Source organism: Miniopterus natalensis, chromosome 16 (genome assembly GCF_054644295.1).
Source record: "Miniopterus natalensis isolate mMinNat1 chromosome 16, mMinNat1.hap1, whole genome shotgun sequence".
NCBI lineage: Eukaryota > Metazoa > Chordata > Mammalia > Chiroptera > Miniopteridae > Miniopterus > Miniopterus natalensis.
Genome location: NC_142096.1, coordinates 9,304,621 through 9,326,285, shown reverse-complemented (window position 1 = coordinate 9,326,285; position 21,665 = coordinate 9,304,621). Strand labels below are relative to the sequence as shown.

General features: G+C 39.3%; 1 protein-coding gene across 2 annotated transcripts in view; it reads left to right on the top strand.

Annotated features, from left to right (window-relative positions):
• The window catches only part of ANGPT1 (angiopoietin 1), a 205,140-nt gene that overhangs the window by 169,563 nt on the left and 13,912 nt on the right, over positions 1-21,665 (top strand). For both annotated transcript variants that reach the window (XM_016224274.2, XM_016224273.2), the window contains exon 7: positions 3,668-3,834. In XM_016224274.2, the coding sequence (XP_016079760.1) occupies positions 3,668-3,834 (167 nt within the window). The remainder of the gene's footprint in view (positions 1-3,667; positions 3,835-21,665) is intronic.

The window sequence follows — 21,665 nt, the reverse complement described above, 5'->3', positions numbered from 1 at the left end:
AGGTTTTATTTCTGTTTTTATTTGTTTGGATATTATCAGCTATTTGGAGTCAAATATAGACCTGTGGTCAGCCGTTATGTATGCAGTTGTGTGTAAACCTATTTTTAATGTCCGTCGGCCGTCTCTCTATTTCAAGCATGAATAGGACTGTTTTAAAGGACAGTCCATAATGCGAATCAAGACCGGCCTCCTAGTGTGGGCGCGGCGATGAAGATGAGGTCCTGTGCCTCTCTTCCCTGCGCACCCCTCAGATCACTGGATCTGGCTGACGTGCTCTTTCTGCTCGGCCCTCGGAATAGCTGTCACGTTAGGATTGCGTGTCTGCACCTTTGGTCTACAGCAGGCCCTGCTGTGACACTTCGTGTGCGTCTCCAAACCCACCCACACACTGAGTCAGCCCCCAGGCACCCCCAGGCACCCCTGTTTGCACAGAGCCCGCAGCTGCGTCCCTGGTTGAAAGCAGCTGTCAGAACTACCCACTTATTGGCATGGGTTTAACATCTCAAGACCTCTTTTTTAGATCCTAAAACTTAGGAGATGTGAAGAGAAACGGATTAGAATAAACAGGAACGGAGGAAAGCTGAAGGAAACCGCTTCTCTTCAGCATTAGGAGGCAGCAGCAAGGATGAGAAAGCGGCCTGCGCTTTGCTTTATGTCACCCACTAGCCCGGAATGCAACCTGTTGGGTTGGGTTTTTTTAAATATACCTTTATTGATTTCAGAGAGAGGACAGGAGAGGGAGAGAAAGAAAGAAACATCAATGATGAGAGTCATTGATCGGCTGCCTCCTGCACGCCCCCCCCACTTGGATGGAGCCAGCAACTCGGGCATGTGCCCTGACCGGGACTCGAACCCCCATCTCCTGAATCCTAGGTCAACGCTCAACCTCTGAGACACACCCAGCCAGGACAACCTGTTGGTTTTAACTTATTCTATAATTAGCTTCTAGGATTAAAATGATAGTGCTCAGTTGTATAAACCGACGCTCAGCTTGTAAGAACACTTCAGTTCCTAACATCTAAAAACCTTTTCTGTATCCCCTTATTAATTTTTAGGCTAAGACAAGACTCTGGATTATTATTTTTGTTTCCTTTCTCATGCAAAGTAAAAAGGAACCTGCTTACCCTCAAATAGCTCACAGTCTCAAGGGAGAGGGGCAAGTAAACAGAAAATTACTACGTGTCCTCCAACTATATCAACAACAACTAGAATTTTGTTAAGTGCTTCTCATGTATCAACACCGAGCTAAATGCTTTGGGTATATTTCATTTCCTTCTCACAACACTCTATATGGAAACAACATTTTTATCTATATTTTGCAGAAGGAAACTGAGGCTCAGAAATAACGTCCGACAGTCCACAGCAAATACGTGGCAGAAAGGCTTCAAATTAGAACAGACACGGGGAGTAGAAGTTACTTAATCAAAGCCAAGCCTTTGTTGCTGGGCCTCAGATTCTCGGTCTGCCTGATAAATGAGCCAATAGACAGTTTACTAACGTGGGAACCCATTTCCCCTTCGTTCATTTATTTTTCATCTTTATGATGAAACAGTGTTTCTGCATCGCTGCACTTTGAGCTGTTGGAAAGTTTCCCCCCTACACTCTCCCTCTCAAAGCCACTTTGATTCATTGTGGCCCAACGTTCTGCTCCCACCATGGAGCACGTGTAGATAGCTTTTCGGGAAGGTGCGTGAAATAGAATTTTGGTTTCTCAGAACAAATTTTGTTGCTTACTTCTCAGCTGCTTCTTTCTGTTTTCAGTGAGGACAAAGCAGACTGTTGAGGAAGGGGTTAGGGAGGCGCAAGCCGGCCTGCCTGGATGGGGGGGGGCCAGGCATGCTGCTCAATCCCTGGCGGCTGGGGGGGTCTGACAGGCCTGAGCTGAGAAAGGCAGGGGCCGTCCCCGCCTGTCCCTCCCCGGGGCTGCCGCAGCTGGGCTCATGCTAAGTGTGACTTCAGTTCCCTGTAACTGTCCGCTTTGCTGGTTCATTGGGAAAGGTGAGCTCCCCCGCTCTCCCTGGTGTGTGGCACCAGCTGTCCAAAGAATGTGTAAAATACTTAGCACGTCCTAATTTGCTCTGATATCTCCTGCCTCTCTGGAACTTTCGCCAGGTGTGACTTGTGCTTCGTAAGAACAGAGAAGAAGGGGTGGAAGGGGTCACCGGGGAGAAAAAGGGACACCTGTAATGTTTTAAACAACAAAAAAAGAACAGAGCAGAAAGGAGCCGCTGGAAGCTGACATCAGCCGGTCCTCTGTCCTTACTCAGCTGTGGACAGGTGGCCTTCAGGGGACCATATACCCAGTGCATTCCGACGAAGGACGTTCAGCTAAGAAAAACAGAGTTAGATGGGAGAATAGCTTTCAAAGTGTGCCTGGGTACGCCAGCATTTCACTAGCCTTTGAGGATCCACAAATGCAACAGAACTTTGTCCTCAAGGAGCCCGTAGTCTGGTCAGAAGACAAACGTGGAGATCAAAAATTACCTTGAACCTCAGGCATTACCAAGGAGCACCCTCGGAGACAGTTGTGACTGCACAGACTAGAATGCCGGCGGTCACTTAGGGCTCTTTATTTTCCTAATTTTAATTTGCATTTCCTTGATGGTTAGCAACCTGGAGCATCTTTTCATGTGTCTGTTGGGCATCTGTATGTCCTCTTTGGAGAAATGTCTATTCAGGTCCTTGGCTCATTTTTTAATCAGATTGTTAGTTTTTGGAGTTAAGTTGTATGACTTCCTTATATATTTTGGATATTAACTCCCCTATTGAATGTATCATTGGCAAATATTCTTCTGAAATAAGTCAGACAGAGAAAGACAAATACTATATGATCTCCCTTATGTGTGGAATCTAAAAAATAAAATAAATGAACAAACAAAATAGGAACAAACTCATAGATACAGAGAATAAATTGATAGTACCCCCATGAAAGTGGGGGTTGGGGGATGAAAAGGTGTGGGATTAAGAAATACAAATTGCCAGTTATCATGGGGATGTAAAGTATAGTATAGGTAATATTGTAATAACTATGTATGGTGTCAGATGGCTATTCGACTTATTGGGGGATCACTTTGTAAGGTATATAAATGTCTAATCACTGTGTGATACATCTGAAACTGATATAATATTGTATGTCAACTGTAATTGAAAATTAAATTTAAAAAAATGAGAATGTTAAAGCTAGAAAAGTCAAAGTTCTAATAATCTGTTTAAGTTATTATTTAAGCATGATTTGACTCCTGAACAATCATGAAAACACAATAACAATATTGTTAAATAATTGTCTCATAGTACCCTGATAATTCATTGGAAATATTTCTGTGAAAAGTATTCCATTAACTAGAATTTCATAAACATATTCAAAAGCAAGTTATGATAGAGAACTATTTACTGGTTAAACCTATTAATCAGATTTATCCAGAAACATCTAATGTATAGAGATATGAATATAAGGCTTTACTCTAATAAGAATTAGATGTAACCCTTGCTGGAGGGAAGGAAACACAGCAGAGAAATATTGAGTCAGTAATTGAAAAAAGTGTGTAAAAATGTGGAAAAAAAGTTTTACTTTAAAAAATATTAATTATTATTTAGAACATAGCTAAATAATGGACGTGAAAAATCTTTCCTTCTGAAGTAACAACTGCATTTCGGTCTTCTTTCACAGGGTTTTGGAAATCCCTCCGGTGAATACTGGCTGGGGAATGAGTTTATTTTTGCCATGACCAGTCAGAGGCAGTACACACTAAGGATCCAGTTAATGGACTGGGAGGGAAACCAAGCCTACTCGCAGTACGACAGATTCCACATAGGAAACGAAAAGCAAAACTATAGGTAAGCCCTCCTTCCCTGCAGTGTTCAACTGCCTTGGCCCAGCCCACTTACTGGTTTTAGCGGGAAAGTGGGAAACAAAGAAATGATGAAAGTTATCCTTCAGACTGAAAATCGGGTGGTTTGTCTGAGCCTCGGACAAAAAGGTTCAAAAAACACCCTGTAAAGACTTCTTAAAAGCTTGAAATTTCAGTTTTCACAGATGGATTGTCTTGATGTTGGCTCACATTTTTGAAGATAGGGAATTAAGTCAAGCACAATATTATTATTATTGTCGTTACTGTTATAAAGTTTCAGTAGATTCATACATGTAAAGCTGATGACAGAGTATTGACTCAAATGCGGTGGCTTGAAATACATACTCCCTTCTATCAAAAGGTTTTCTACTTATATGTTGTTTATTTACTTTCTTAAATTATTATCATTTTCATATTTTGAAGGTGATAGAGGAGGAGTAAAATTTTATGGTTTTGCATGATTGACATAAAAATTGAGGTGAGGCATAATTTAGATTTTGGGGGGTAAATAATGTAAAAGGCAAAAATAAATCCAAATAACGGCATTAATATACACAGCCCATCATTGCAGATGTAAAAATAGACAATCTATATACTTGTTAGCATTTCTGATTTTTTTTTTCAATGAACATCTCATATACTAGAAAAAAACATTTCAAATGGTTAAGCAGGTAATGTTATGTGGTAAATTCATTTCACAAACACTCACCATGTTACTTCTATGTTCCAGGAACTCTCAGGAATGAGATCTCTAGTCTCCCAGACCTCATCCAGCTTTGTTACTAACTAGATCACTAAGCATTTGGGAATACATTTTAATTAATTTTATATCACTGCCCATTGATGCCATGCCTGGCACACAGCAGGTCATTTAACCAGTGAGTGCGCCTCAGTTTTGTAACCAGTAAATTAAAGTTGCAGTGATTTGAACTCTCAATATTGTGGCTGTGCTGCATCGGTCAGGGAAACATGACTGTGTGCATTTAAGTGTTGGCACATTGCTGCAAGCAGAATGCACAATGAAAGCAACCAGAGCCTTCTGCCTTTTTTCCAACTTGTGTGGCCCCCTCCTTGTAGTCCAACTGTTTCTGCTGCTTATTTGTCTTCTTGAGACATATCATGGACTTTGAATCTACAACATTTTCATGCACACATCTCATTTTATTTTAATGGATTATGTATGGGGTTGGATCCTTGGAGACATAATAATCATTTTCTTAACAAACAGTGATGATGTCACCACATCAACAGAGAATGAGAAATAGATCTAAAGAGTTCATCGTCTCCTGGGGGGAGCGAGCGAGGGTGCACATAACGGCAACTCAAGAAACCGAAGAGGAGACATTTATAAAATGCAATGGGGTGTAAGAAGAAATGTTTCCAAGGAGGTCAATATTTCGAGATTTTCATAACAAGGAAAACCACTGTAAAACATCAGGGGTACTCTTATGTAAATGTTTTGACCTGAAACTTGAAACTATATGAAACTTGGCTAATGTCAGACAGCCTGACAATAGGACTAGCAAATAATTAGTGTAGTCTTTTTCTAGGCTCCTGAAGAATTTTCTTTGGTTCCTTTCCAAAATGTCTCTCAGTTCTCGTGTGTGGCGGGGGGTACCCATGCGTGCGTGTGCTTGTGAGGCTGGAGCGATATCAAGGGGACAGAGTCTTTGGGCAGGTTTAGGAGGACTGTGGGCATCTGACGTCGGCCTTAGGTGCGTGGTGTGGGTGTCGTTCCTGCATCTGCATGAGGAAAGAATATTGAGCTCCTCTTTGAGTGCCCACTGCTCTCGTTGACCATTTCTTATTCCTTCAACACTGTGATTCTGATTTTTTCCCATATGATGCAGCTCTATTATTAAAAAGATGGAAAAAGTCAAGAACCTTATGATTTCTCTCCTGTGTGGGGTATAAAACTGAAAGCAACGAATGAACACACAAGACAAACAAACAAGAATTCATAGACAACATTATGCGGTTGCCAGAGGGAAAGGGGTTGGGGGGAGGTAATGGGTAAAAGGGGTCAAATATATGGTTATGGAAGGAGATTTGACTTTGGACAGTAAATACGCAATGCAATGTACAGATGATGTATTGTAGAATTGTATACTTGAAACCTATCTTCTTTTAGTAACCAATGGCATCTCAATAAATTTAATAAAAATTGTTTTAAAAAATAAGCCTTCCCAGGTAGAGTGAGGCGTACGCTCTGGGACCCCCGTTCTTTTCCTTGAGAGTATTATGAACTTTGAGAATCAGCGCTATAAATCCAGAAGGAGCTTAATAATTTAATTCCAAACCTCTGGTCTTAATGAAAAGGAAGCTGAGGTTCAGAAATACGCAATATTTTTCCCGAGGAGGGAGAAAGACTCCACTGTGGGATGTGTGACTCCGACCTCGTTCAGCGTGGGTTCCACTTTATTATGGTGCTGTAATGAAGCTGGTGGCTCCGGTCCCCTTTCCTGCCAAGACTCAGCAGAAAATAGGTCTGTAATCATCACCTTCTCATGTAATTAAGTATTAAGATTCATGTTGGCATCAAATGGGAAATTAGAACTCATTAAAACATAATGCCTCTTCTGGTGAAAGCTTAGTTAAAATAAGCTTAGTTAAAATAAGCACACTAAGAAAATCAGACAGAAGCTTGGAAAGGGAAGCTGCACCCTGTGACCCCCCCGCCACGTGTATCATCACTCACTCGTGCCCAGGTCTGGTTCTCCGGGCTCAGTGAGTCACGTGTGGCCCGAAGTTAGGGCTCCCGATGTCCAGCCGCGCCTCCCTGTGCTTCTCCCCCACTCACTGCTTTTCTCTCCGAATTAGGATGCCTCGTTGAGACGAATTATTAAAGTATTAATACTGACGTTTGTATAGTCTTTTGTAATTTATGAAATGATTTTTAGCACTTTAGCATTTAATCCTGTAAATGACTTGTTGAGGTAGTTATTATTAGACACATTTTAAAGATGAAGAAACTGAGCCTTTGGGCCAATTGACCTGCTGAAATTCAACTGAAATCAGAACTCTGGAATTTATGCTAAGTTTTTTATTTTATATTTTGGAATTTTCTGTATTGTTCCCTCTTTCAAATTAAATTCAAAAGTTCTTTGAGAGTTTTATTTTTTAATATTTATATCTTAACATAAATTATATTTTAAAAACTCTAGCCGTATATATAAATCTAATTTGAAAAAATCTCATGCTCTAGGCAAATACTGATTAAAAATAAGTGTTGTGAGTGGATAGAGAAGCTTACAAACGTGCACAGTTTCCTTTTACCCTCTAAGGAAATGTCAAATGGTTTCCTCAGATAGAAAATAAAATCTGTAGAACCTGGAAGAATGTAAATAAGAAAAAACCAGTAATGTAAGAGTGTCACGATGAACACACCGTGTGAAATAACACGTGGCCAATGTGAAATTATTAATACTTCCTCTAGAGAGGTAGTGTTTTCCAGGTCCGCGTTGTCTAACACCCAGACTGTTGCAGAGCCTGCCTGCCTCCAGTTTTGATTCTCTCAGATGTATCTTCCACACTATCATGGGATGTTTTTTCTAAGAAACAGTCTGACTGGGCCTTCGCTCTCCTTCATATATTTCAGCAAGTTCAAATATCTACAGCTTATAGTCTGCCATTTAAAACTCTTCATGACCTGGCCACTCCCTGCTTATTCAGCTATTGCTGCCACGCTCTCCGCCAGCCTCACCCACCCAGACACTCCTTCATTATGATTATGTTCCAGCAACTACCTGCAATTTCCTTAAACCTTCCTTCCATGCCTTTGTTTATGCTATGACCTTGCCCTATATGCATAAACCCAGCTTTAGACACATCTTTTAAATCTTTAGGATCCTCCCTTATTCCAGGAAGTCCTCCCTGATACCTACCATGGCAGGGACTGATGTGCTAGCCCATTGCCTCTCCTCAGAACTGAAGCCCTCCTCCCACTTGCTGGGTTGCTGACTAACAGCGTATAGAGCCAAGGCCCCCTACCTGGGCATTGCTGGTGGCCGAAGTAAGTCTCAGCACCCAAAGTCACTGCTCTTTCCTGCAGAGATTACACTCAACCACTGGTCAATACAGGAGTCTATAAAGATCCCCTTGCCCCAGTTTGGGGCAGTTCTGAAAGACCATCCGAGGTCGAGAATTGCACCTGAGATTAGCTGAGGTCTTCGCTGTAGCTGTATATGGGCCCCACTCCTCCCTCTGCTCAGTGTGCTTGCTTCCCTTTGCCATGTGGGTTGGTCCCAAGAGCACTCCCCTGTACGTGTCCCTACTCTGATTTGCCAAACAATGCATGACCGTCACCCTCAGGCTAATTTGGATTCTCTGTGCTCTCATATATCCATAACAGTCCATCGCTAACTACTCAGTAGCCACATTCTATCATAAACTCATTAACAAGTGTTTTGTTTTTGTTTTTAAATAACTGTGTGTCTGTGCACGTGTTTCTGTTTTTTTCCACTATGTCTAAGCTTCTAAAAATGGTTAGGGACCATTTTTATCAAAATTTAAGACATATACCTAAATTAGCCAAATTATTGACTGATAGTTAATAGCTAAGTATTTGGTGAATACATACTATGTGCCAGAACCTTGCTCTCACATGAGAAAACTGAGGCATTGTACTTGGCCACAAGGTCACAGATGCTCATGTGAAATCAAGATTTGAGCTTTGATCTCATAACTGCTCACTATGTACCACTTTGAAGCGTAAAAAGAAAAGGAATATAAAAAATGTTTAGCCTCATTAGAAAGGAAGTTTTAGTGAATGTATTTCATTAAAGTGATTTTGCACCGTCAGATCTTGGTTACAGGTTTTTCCCTACAGTTAACTCCTTTATGTTTTTATTGCATTAACTTGATGAGTAAATTCTTTATCACACTTCGTACGATGACAGGCTTAAAGATAACACCTTCTTTGAGCCAAAAGAAAATTTGTATTAGTATAGTCTGAATGATAATGTTTAACCATTTATAATGAACATCTTATATTATAATTATAGTCTTCCTTTAATATTTCTGCATAATTTTGGTATATTTTTTATATTTTATCTCTATCATTTGTTGGGCTACCTTCAGGTTAGAACTGACTATGGTTCTGTTAAAGCTTTGTTCTGGAGGAGATTCCACATGAAGAGATTAATAGAATGTTTGAAACAAAATTGCCAAAATTTGGCCATTAAATATATTTTTGTACAAAGTTTATTTTAGGCCAAGATCTTTACTGGGAATAAGTTAGATGTAATGAGTAAAGCATTGTATTGGGAATCAAGAGACACAGACTCTAGACTTGGATCTGTAGATACTTTTCTGAATGACATTGGACAAGTTACTTCACTTTTACAAGTCCCAAGTCTTCAGAAGTAAAATGAGGAGGTAAGGATTCAGTCTTTCCAATTCCAGAATCCTTTTGAAAAAAATTTATTAAAGTAGTTCCATGCCATTTATGTATTTCAAGGACAAAACAAATTAGTGTGGACTGAAAAGAATTCTCTAGAGCCTCCCATGTAAATTTAAACTTGCATTTTTATAAGTATTGCAAAACTTGTTTCACTCTTTTTAGTGAAATGTTTTTCATTTCTGCGATCCTCTGGGTTACATGGTCCTGGCTGGAACCAGTAGCAGATGTGTTGAAATTCTAAGAAGAAAGTTATTTCTTACAACATTCTTGGACTGATCAAAGTAGAAAAAATACATAGGGAATCTCCTGGCAGTTTCTGCACTTTTGAATATTTAGCCCAGATATAAAACTCAAAAGTTTTAAGTAGTTTTATTTGTATTTTCAAATAAAATACAAATTGGGAGGTGTATTATTTTTATTTAGACTATAATTTTTGTGGTGGTTACTTCGTAAAACATAGAAGGAATTGTCTTATTCAACAAAGTTATAATTTATAGTCCTTGACTGAAATGATATAGTCAAGAGGAAAAAGGCGTGGTCTTACAAAGTCACTTTGTACTTTCTTCAGGTCTTCTGAGGGTCAGAAAAACCTCTTGACATTAATGCAGATTAATGTCAATCTCTAGAGTCTTTTATTTTTCCAAGCTGACAAAAACAAATGCCCCAGTGCTTTTAGGTCTAAGGATTCCTTCTCCAAAATGAGTAATGCTGGGTGGGACTCAGACAAGTGCTGTCCTGGAAACTTATAGGTTGGCAAAGGCTGCTAGAACCAGCTAGCACTGCCTCCAAGAAACAGTCCAGGGAGATGTCATATGATCCCTTGCCCCAGGACTTCCCAGTGCTGTTCACCACTGAAGAGACGACGGCTGTATCTTCAATGAATGAAAGATCCGTCATTTTAAATTATGTGCTATCCTACAAGATTTCAGTATAGTCATGTATGTGTATGTTCATGCATGTGCATACACATGTGTGGTGGGATAGTACACAGGCAGGCAGGTAATTACAATGTCACGAACATAGTCAGCTTACTAATGAATAGGGGGATCTGACCAATCTGGAGAAGTTGGGAGGGCCTCCAAGGAGTGACCTAAATTGACATAAAAATGGCAAATTGGAATTAGCTGGAGAAATGGTTCAGAGTTGGAGGTAGAATTGGGACTAGCACATGTATAGGCTTATAAATGAGACCCAGCATGTCTTACCAGGAAAGTTATTCTTTACAGCATCCCTGGACTGATCAAGGTAAAAAAAAATATATCTATATATCTATAGGGACTCTTAAGCAATACTTCAAGCATAGAGTGGAAGGGGGTAATGACTATGCATGATGCTAAGAGCAAAGGAGAGCCAGACAACTAGTAATATGTGGAAGACTTTGGACTGGCAGCTAGTGGTAGCCTCTGAAGAGAGCCCATCTGAAATGGTCTGTTACCACATTCAGGTTTTTTCTCAGTGTTTTGATTACTCTCTTCATTAAATATGAGCAACAACAAATGCTCAAGGCATTGTGTGTGAAACCAAACCCCGCAGAATTTAGCCTCCACCCTTTCAGAGTTTAACTTCTTTGCCTGACTTGATTTTCTTTGTCTTTTAAGTCTTCCCTCAGAGGAGAGCTCTGCTTTTTAGATTGGCCAAGGAGCCCCTTCCGTGCGCTCCGCCTGGGCTCTGCGCGTATCTCCAGTGGAGGCCTCACCTCTCCCCCTGGGCTCTGACAGGCTAGTCCTTGTTGTTAGAATGCCACATCCAGGAGCCCAGGAATCTCTCCGCAAGGTTTGGCACATGTCTGGAGAGGAAGCACTTTCTAATAAAGATGTGAAGGCATATCAACAAAGTCATTTTTATGCATTCAACAAACACAGCTGATTTTGATCTAGATGCCAGAAATTCAGAGGCCAGCAAGTCAAAAATTTGTCCCCAGAGGTTTATGGTATAGAATGGCAGCATATTATAGTTTCCATGTGAGGTTTCTAATAGTGGCCTTTAGTTGCTTGGATTGTTGCTTGGATGGAACTCATTTCCCTAATGTATTCAACGGCTGGCTCTTCAGTTCCTTTTCTTCACTCACAAAAGATATGTAAGAATTTCTACATTTTATGGGGACAAGCGAATGAAGTAAAATGTTAATAAGATAGACACACAACATACCTCATTCTGTTGGTCAACTGATCCTGGGAAAGGATGCCTCGTTACTGTCGCTGATAAGTAATTTGTGGGTTACAGGGTCTAGGTATTCTGCCTGCAATTTTGGTAGCTGCCACCAGGTGACAGCGAACTTTGACTTTTATAGAACTCACTGAGGGTGAATAATTGAGAGCTTCTCAGAAAGCACAAAATTTAGTTCATTACATATTTTTAAATTTTATTTTTCAATTATAGTTTACATTCAACATTATTTTGTATTAGTTTCAGGCTAGACAATCATATACTTCACAAAGTGTTCTTCCTCCCGACATTTTAAGTATCCTCCTAGCACCACGAGTAGTTATTAGAATATTATTGAATATATTCCCTATGCTTTACTTTATATCCTCATGACTGTTTTGTAAGTACCAATTAGTATCTCTTCATCTTTTTCACACAGCCTCCCAACACCTCTGCCCTCTGGCATCCATCAGACTGTTCTCTGTTTCTGTGCCTCTTTCTGTTTGGTTAGTTTGTTCATTTTGTTCTTTAGAGTCCACATGTAAGTGAAATCATATGGTATTTGTCTTTCTGTATCTGGCTAATTTCACTTGGCATAATACCCTCTAAGTTCACCCATGCTGTCACAAATAGGAGGATTTCATTCATTTTATGGCCAAGTAGTATTCCATTGTATAGATGTACCACAACTTTTTTATCTACTTGTCTATTGATGGGCACTTGGGTTGCTTCCATGTCTTGGCTATTGTAAATAATGTGGGGGTGCATATATTTTTTCAAATTAGTGTTTTATATATTTTGAGTAAAGTTATGAAAATAACAATATAAAATATTGATTATTCTATAAACAATACAATCTTTTTCCTCTCTAGATGGTTTGTTTATTTTACAAGAGCCTTTACTCATTTCAACCATAAACATCATAAAACCATTTTAAGTAATTATGTCACCAACAAGTAGCAGCATTAAATGCATCAACTGCAAACCCTGTGTTGATAGCAGTATCATAACATTCAACTTTAACTAATATTAATTGAGCATTTACTCCATTCCAGATATTTACAAAGTGCTCAGATATGCCTCCTGTGGCATTAACATTACAAATGCCAGTACTTACACTGGTCTGCGCATTCTCTATTAAAATAATTAAAAGTGATGTTTTATTACCTGCCTGAGTTAGAAGCTCAAACAGCTGCATAGGGAATAATTTTAGTCTTACTCATTTTTAGCTGCAAATAAAAAACAACTTTGTTTTTCTCACATGAACAATTCTAGAGAAAATTTTCTAGATCTGAAGATCATAAGTCATTATATAAGCAATTAGAGGTCACATCATTGCTATAAAATAATTATTTTACTGAACTATGCTTTAAAAATAATAGATGTGATTAAAGATCAAACAAATAGTTGTACCTATTTATAATTTGATTTTTAAAGTACACAGTGTCCTTAGCAGAAGAATTACATCTGAATATTGTAGGCTTCTTTAATTACCCCTAACCTAGAAGATATGCTGAAGATTAGAGACTTTACGTCACTATTTCCTGTGCTTGTTAATAAACTAATCATTAAATATGTAGCTGTCCAATATCCAGAGTTCAATAAAACAATAACTCTTGTAACTGGATATAGTTTTGCTTTGGTCTACATAATGTCACTAAAATTACTTCTTTGAAAGTTGTTATAATTTTTTTGAAACCATACTCTGCGTTCGTTCATTAGCCAGCCAGCAGCCATTCATTCATCACCTGGCTACTATCTTCTTGGTACTATTCAGTCATTTCCAAATTTGAGCGTTCATATAGTCACCTAGAGTGTTTCTTTAAAGTGTGTATTTCTGACTCCCATATGCAGGTGTTCTAATCTCAGGGTAGGACCCAGATATCTCAGGCCTACCAAGTACTCCCAGGTGATGCTAATGTAGAAATAACACTTTGATGCCACTAAAAGGAGACACCATGTTTGTCGTCTCGTTGGGCTAATAGTTAAGGAGAGGGAGAAAACACGGGATAGTTGGCTTGAAACAAAACTTCTAGCTGCAACATATTTTAGCATGTCTGGTTGGTTGTTTTTGTTTTGTCCTGTTTTGTTTTGTTTTTATCAAGGAATCACAGACCTTTTAAAAAATTTAATGGAGCTACAGGTCTTCTCTCCAGAAAAAATAGAGAGATACAAAATTTTGCTTACATTTATGTGTGATTCAGCTCCACACTCAGAGCCCCTGGGTAAGAACCCTTGTAATTAGGCTGTAGTTGGGCTCTAAAGAAAAGTTGTCAGTCGACTGGGGTTGAGGTTGAATGGGGTAGGGTACATTGGAACAGATTGAAGGGACTGGGAAAGGCTTCATAGAGGAACTTGGAGATTTGTGAAATACGAGTAAGTATTCTTGAGGAGTGTTTGTTCGTATGGAGGATGGTGGCAAAGGAAGAAGGACTCATTCCAGCCAGAAGGCATCATGTGAACAAAGACCCAGAAGTGGGAGAGAGCCTGCCTTAGAGAATAGCAAGTATCTTGTTCTGTAGGGGTCCCGTGGCTGCAGGAAACAGAGGGCCATTTTCCGTGATAGGGAGCTTGGACTCTTATCTAACACTAATCGTGGAGAGAAAGAAGCACATTGAGGACTTTGGTCAACAGAAGAATCTGCTTATGCATGCTGGAGCCTTATTTATAGAACTTATAGCAACACATTGTCCAAGTATAACAAGAGAAAGTATTTCCTCTTTGCAAAACAAAACCTCAGACAATGTCTCTCAATGGTTTTCAGCATTCTACTCACCGTTTCCTCTCTGTCTCTTCCCCTCGGGGATGCTGGAAAGAAAGTTTCTTGCTGCTCTTTAAACAGAAATAAAAATGAGAACAAGCCTTCCTCCCTTGAACTTGTTTATACTAAAAAAAAAAAAAAAAAAAAATCACCAATTTCGATCACAAGTTTTACAAGGTCTTGACTTAATTTTTGGTAAAAGAGCAAACCCATAAACTCTCTGAGATGGCCATTGGCCTGGTCTTTTAGGCACCAGAGGAGAGCCCAGTCCATGAGCCACTCACTTCGAGTTGACTGTCAGCCACTCATGACGCCAAGGGAATTGAAATGCGTTTTAGGGACTGTTTGTATTTTTTGCAAGGGTCTTAGTACCACATAATTCATTTTGGCACTAACTTTTTTATTGTATTCTTAGAAAGGAGAGGAAGACTGAAAGAACTTTATTTTATTTAGAACTAAAGACAGAGAATCACTACATTGTATTTCTAAACTTTGGGAAATATGGTTTCATTGTCACAGATTTCATGACAATAGGTTAGTTTTTTTGTGTTTTTTTTGTTTGTTTGTTTAATTTGCCGAATAGAGTGTACTCTGTCATCACTATGCAAATGGGAACTCAGAGATAGCAGTATGTGAGTTCTCTGTTTTCTTTGGAGAAAGAATGTATCATGAGTTTTGAACATATGCAATCTTCATGTCATTGAGAAACACTGAGAACTCTATTTTACTGGGGTTTTAAAATAGGAGACATTGTTCCCAGTGCCAAGAGTTTAAGAAGAACTGGGTAGTTGATAACCAAATTTTTATCAAAGTTCTGCATTGTATTAATATTTGTAAGTCAAGAGAGAGACACTAAAGTTTATACCTTCAAAACTTAAATGGATGAAAAATTAGTGTACAATTTATGCATGTATAATGAAAGGTAATATATAAAATAATCATAATAGAATCAGAGAAAAAATGAAACTGGATTTTCTGAAGTTTCTTATTGTTTGGACTGATGCTTTCTGTAACTCTGAAAATTTATCTTTCTTAATAGCAGCACAGATTTCCATGACCGTCACTACCCTAAGCACTTTTTTCACATTTGCACAAGTTCTGAACATGTTCAGAGATATATAACATGTCTGCCTCAGGGCATCTGAGACTTACAAAGCTAATAAGATAATGTAGCCCTACTTAGCATAATGCTTAGGTTAATATACACAAATTCTGGTGATTCCCCAATGATCCAGTTTCATCTGAGAACAAATGACACCAGTTAAGGAAGCAGGAATGTGATAAAGCTTTCAGGAAATAGAGATGAGAGTTAAAGGTAGGTCAGCATCAGTGATCTTCTCAGGGATTTTTCTCAGTATCGATTATGGGTAAAGAAAGGGAAAAAAACACATATGGGGTCCAGTCAGTAATGCACCCTATTGTATGGCAAGAAAAACTTGCATTCTCGAAAGATTGGAATTTTAACTTATTAAAGAAGAAACATTTGAATTAAAAGAACAATATTCAGGAACTTGGGTTCAAAATAAAGTAGACCTTAATCTAAGTAGGCAACAAAAACAGCTCTTTGGTTTCTTGCTCTTTGTACTTGGTATTTGCTTGCTCTATATAAAATGAAAAAATTTTCTAATGAAATGCGACCTTCTGGATTTGAGAAAATCAGTCCTTGTCATATTTAATTTTTCCAGATTATTGCCTACATGTATGTCTTAATTAGCTACATTTCTCTCATTTTTATCAACTCTCAGTATGTTTACATATGTCTATCAATGTCATATATATTGATACTGGTTTAATTTACATTGTCGTTCATATAAATCATGTTTACTGAACTGTGGTATATTTTATGATTATTGGTTAGGGAGCTGTAGTTTCTTTAGTTTATTATTAATATTTATCAAGTATTTATATGTGACAATCTTTTTAAAGACTTCATATGTATTGCCTCATTTAACCTTCCCAGTAACGACAGAAAGACATTACTCTTATTATAACCATTTTACAGATGAGGCAGCTGAGGATCAGAAAGGATAAGAGCCGGGTTTCAAACCCAGACATCTCAGCTGCAGACTCTGTGCTGTTCTACCACCTCTCCACACACAGCCGAACTCTTCAGAAGCTAGTGTTTCTCTCAAGACTCAGCCGGACTCTTCAGAAGCTAGTTTTGCTTATTAGTTTATTTTGTGGGGAGTGGGGAGAGGAGAGAAAAAGAGAAGCATTTTGGGTAGTGACTCTATTGTCAGTTATTTCCTTCCTTCATTCTTATTTTGTACCAAACCACCTATACCTGCTGATCTTTATGTCTTTTTTAGGTATTTATAAATCTCATACCCTCAACTCTTGACTAGTCAATTGTGCATTAATAGGTCTTTTAATCTTCCTACTTACACCTTCTTTTTAACTTCTTTTGAACTTTTTTTTTCTACTTATAGATTTATATCTATGAGTATAGATCATTGTCATTCAACGATCTCTGTTAGGCATTTATTCATTCATTTTTTTCATAGGCACACTGACTTTAGAGTAACAGACTATATCTACAACATGTGAAAAGCAGTGTTGCACATAATGACACAGACTTAATAGAGGCTCCTCCAACAGAGATCACAGTCCTAAGACTCAACATTGGGCAATAAAGCCTCTCTCCTCTAACAAAGAAGATAAAACTTTTGAAACATTTTTTTTAATGAATGCCCAGGCTCCAGATGGAATTATGCAATAGAATGGACACATTTATAGACACAGGTCCCTCTGTAAAACTAGATGGTCTTATTTCTCACATGAACTCTCTAGTATTTATTTTAATGGGTTATTCCATGAGCTAGTTCTTCATATGTCTGTTGGTGGCCTCATTATGGCAGTGCCCCAGTATGATTTGAGCAGATCATTAAGTCACTAATACTTCAAATCAGAAAAAAATTATTCATGGGACTTGAATTGTAAAATATTATTAGAGTTTAACTGTTACTACGTATAAACCATCTCTTGCGTGACCAAAATTTAAATTCTAAGCAATTTAAATTCTTAGTTCTTAACTGACTCAATAACTGTTTATTGAATGCCTGTTATGTATATAGTATATGTAGTTTCCAGAGGTGGCTAAGACATGAATACATACCTTTTTCCTAGAATACTAATTACTTGTATACCTCCCAATGACGTCTTCATATTGCCAAACAAATGATAATATGGCCAGGTCTACAGTAAAACAAACACTGTTTTCTCTAAATATAGATGGACAAGAGAAGTATTGTCTTTATTTTTTATCAGAAGATGCCACCTGTATCTTTTACATTAGTTCAGAAAGACATGCTATGATACCCATCTTTGCTAATGGTGCCCAGCTTTTTCAGGGGCAGGGCAGGGGTGGGTGGGTAAAGCAGAGAGAGCCCTGGAGCCGCATCCCAAAGAGAGCAGTTTTGGGAAACTCTGTCAGATTGAGTCATTACTACCAGGCTCTGAAAGAGAACCAGGGGGTCATTTTGCATTTTCTTCAAGTGATTGTTAGGAAGACAAACGAGTTCCATATGGTGGCAGGGAGAGAGCTCAGAGCCAAAATAAAATCTGCTCAGCTTGTCAGTACGTAAGACCTTAAAGTTCACATATCTGAACGTCTGTCTACTGTTTAAAAGAGCTGAGGCCAAACTTCAATTTGTCATACATGCAACTCCCACTGCCTTGGATAATGAAAGGGACTCTTGCTCCCCTGAATCCAGTGGAGACTAAAAATGTGAGAAGCATGGCGGCCTCTTACGCAGACAAAATTAGTGAGAAATCGGATGCATGAGATTGGGCTGCCAATTTTAAAGAAAAGAAAGCTACAGAACTGTAGAATTACTAACGTGGTGTAGTTTGAAGTCTGCTCTTGCATGATAAAACTCTTATCCTACATTTATTAAGAAATATGAAACTACGTTTTACTTTTAAGTTTATTTTTTGTAATCGTTTGACCCCCTTCACCCATTTCTCTCACCTCTGACCCCGTTCCACCTCTGGCAACCACTGGTCTCTTCTCTGTATCTGCGAGCTTGATCTTGGATTGTTTTGTTCTAATATTCCACATACAAGAAAGATCATAGAGTATTTGTCTTTTCCTGACTTATTTCACTAGCACAGTACCTTCAAGGCCTAGGCATGTTGTTGCAAATGGCAAGATTTTATTCTTTTTTATGTCTGAATAATAATGAATTGTATGTTTGTACCACATCTTCTTTACCTGTTTATTCATTGATGGATACTTGTTGTTTCCATGTGTTGACTTTTAAATAGAGCTGCAGGGAACAGGGAGATGTGGCTGAGAGGGAAGCCTTAAGCGCTGCTGGTGGGGTAAGAAACTGACGTAGCCACTAGGAAACCAGTATGGAGGTTTCTCAAAAAATTAAAAAAAGAACTGCCATACGATCCAGCAGTTTACTCCTGGGTGTTTGTCTGAAGAAAATGAGACCACAAACTCAAAAAGATACATGCACCCCCGTGTTCATGGGATTTCTGTAAGTGAGAGAAAAGAAGTAGCTATAGTTTCATGGAGGATGAGTGGAGAATCGTGACCAATTTCAGTGCACATTTATCTGTTTCATTTCCACTTACGATGCTAATGAAAAAAATCACAATCCTGACATCCTTTACAGGCGTCGATCAGATGGTACGCGTAAATGTTTTCCCCCTTAATGAGGAGAAAATGGGTTTAAAAGGGTGAACCGTAATTTTTTTTTTTTTTTTTTTTTTGGTGGCTGCCTTTTGGTCACGTTTAATAACAGTTTTGTTGTTATTTTGTTTTTGTGTTTTGGCGTCTTCTGTATTTCTGTTCCTAAGTCAAATACTTGCTCTGGACTCACATTTGGTTTTTATTTCCTTCTGTATCATCCCTCATGGAAGCCACGTCTGCATTGGCTAAAGACAAGAAATAAATGCCCAGGACCTCCATGTTATTATTTTGGGGCACGTACTCTCTGTAATGACTCACACTCCAAATTCCCTTTCACTAAAGTCAGATGCAAAGCTAACTTTGGCCTTTCTATCTATTGACTTTTCTTTTGTGAAGTGAAGGTCCATTTGGAACAACTATTAGCAAGACAGAGAAGGCTGTGGCTAGTTAAATATTCATAAGGACTTTAGAAACGAGCCAGAGCCACTATTAAAAAGAACCACCTAAATAATACTGTTCCAGCCTCAATTTAAATGCTGCTTATCTAATTAAAAAAAATACTTGGCATCCATGAAACGCCAGCCCCCAGTTTGCCTTTATCAAATAACCAGACATGGGTGTTCGCTCTGAGTCAGTAATTGAAATTCTGTGCTAGCTAGATAGCTGCTCTGGAAGACTGAGCCCCGAAATGTGCGGAGGATTTATCCTTGACTGCATACTTGCTCCCAGAATTCTTGTGGGATTCCACGGAAGCATAGTTGTCCTCATTTGCAAGCTTCTTAAAATAATGTCAAGAAAAACTATTTTTACGATACGCCATCTCTGTTTCCCAGTGCAGGAAAATAACTGTTCAGAGGGGTGCCTGTTCCCTAGAATAGCATAGCAGCTCCTCTGGGACATGCTAAGGCCACAGATACGGGGAAGATGAATTCTATTATATATAGATTGCAAGTTCCACTCAGTTTTCAAAATGTTGTTTCTTCTGCTTTCAAATCATAGCAATTCAAACATAAGCCAATGTTTACATTGTACTATCTTGGGACTCTCCTCTGCTTCTGCTTCTTGTTTTAAGGATTCCTAAATCTGGGCAGGACCTTCAGGGAATATTTCTACACCTGTACACAAGGGTAGTAGAAATCATCAGACCTGCCTGTTGCCTGAGCGTTGTGAAAGGTTACACGTTGTTCAGAAAAAATAGTCTCCAGGAGGTGGTGAAGAGCACTAAGGACCTGCCACAGCTTAACCCGAAGCGGGCGGCGCACGCAGGAAATGGCAAAGGGGCTAAATTGGACTCTGGTGATAGATGGGATCACAGTGACCCAGCAGAAGGGAGAAGCGCCCAGCAGGTGGTACCAGAGAGTAGTGAGGAGCTGGGGCCTGCGAACCAGCACCCCCGACACAGGTGGCGAGTGGGGGCGGGGCTAAACTTGAACTTGCAGGGTCAAGTCAGAGGGTCTGAGTCAAATGGAAATGACCTCTCCTAGGGGGAAAAAATCATTTGTGTTGGAGGTGAGCGTCTCGACTGGGATTCTGGGGGGTGTTGCTGGGATTCCATATAACATCGTGACTGAAAATACTGTTTGTGAACTTTTCGTGTACTCAGAGCAGGGACCAGTGACTCCGCGGCCCTGTGTGGCCGTGTGCAGGGGTTGAGCTAGGAGAAGCTGTGGACAGTGGTGACGCTGTCCCACAGAGGGGAGTGTGGCAGGGGCGTGGCGCTGGCCTCCGCCTCCTGCTTACCTTCCCCAGCCTGTCCTTCTGCACAGCCAGCCGACTTGCGGGAGCGCTCTCAACTACAGGGCTCGGCAGAGTAGGTTTACGGTTGTGCGTACACGAAACGCAGAGTTTATCCTTGTATTATTAGTTATTAATTGTATTCTTTTCCATACAAACTAGGTGTAAACGTGCTCTGCCCCACTAGGTGTAAACCTAATCTCAGAGGGAAATTTTCATTCTAAGGAAGGAATTTTGTGTAACTCAGCTGCCTCCTGCCCTATGGTTGTGAACATTGAAAACACATGGGTCATATAGGTTAGAAGTGAATTGTTTTGTGACGTTTTTGTATGTTTTGTGATTTCTCACTTGGCTATTATGCCCGTTTTTCTATTTCATTAGCATTGGCTTGTTACAAGCAGATCTCACAGCTCAGTGCTGCGGTCTTTGAAGGCGAGGTGTGCGGTGGAGGAGGCCCTTGCTAGGCAGAGCGCAGGCTCTGGTGGCAAGGGTAATGGGGAAGCAGTTTCTGAGTTTCCTCTGTATAGTGCCACACGGAACCGAGCGAAACTCTTTCTTTACAACGAAAGTTACTTTCTAATGGTTTCACATGGATGTATAATCCAAGCTGGCCTATTCCATTGTACTCTGTCTGGGGGATGCAGTTACAAACCTAGCATTTGGTCCAGCAGTTGTAGCTATAAATCATAGAGCCATTGGATGACTGGAGATGTGTATTATTTTAAATGGCTTTTGGAATATCAAAACAGCAAAGCTTTTGTTTTTGTTTTTTTTAAAATCACATTCACTGAGAAGGTTTAGGAAATAAATCATCTAGTTACAGAACTTACTCCAGAAAAGAAAATTTCAGATCATTGGTAAGAATCTAGTAATAGCAACATTAAAATGCTAAGGCAAGAGGTACAAGAAATTGAAAAGACTTTACTCCAGTTTAATAAACTGACGTCAATATCACGCTAAAGAAGTTTTGTGTAATTAACTGAAAAGCAGCAGCTTCTCTATCTGGGTTGACAAGAGATTTCACCAACATTTGACATGCTATAGGGTTGGCAAGATTTGCAAATGATGATGAAATTCAAGAAAGTGTTTCTGCTGCTCGGAGCCTCCCAAAACAAAAGCCAAATTAAAACCTGA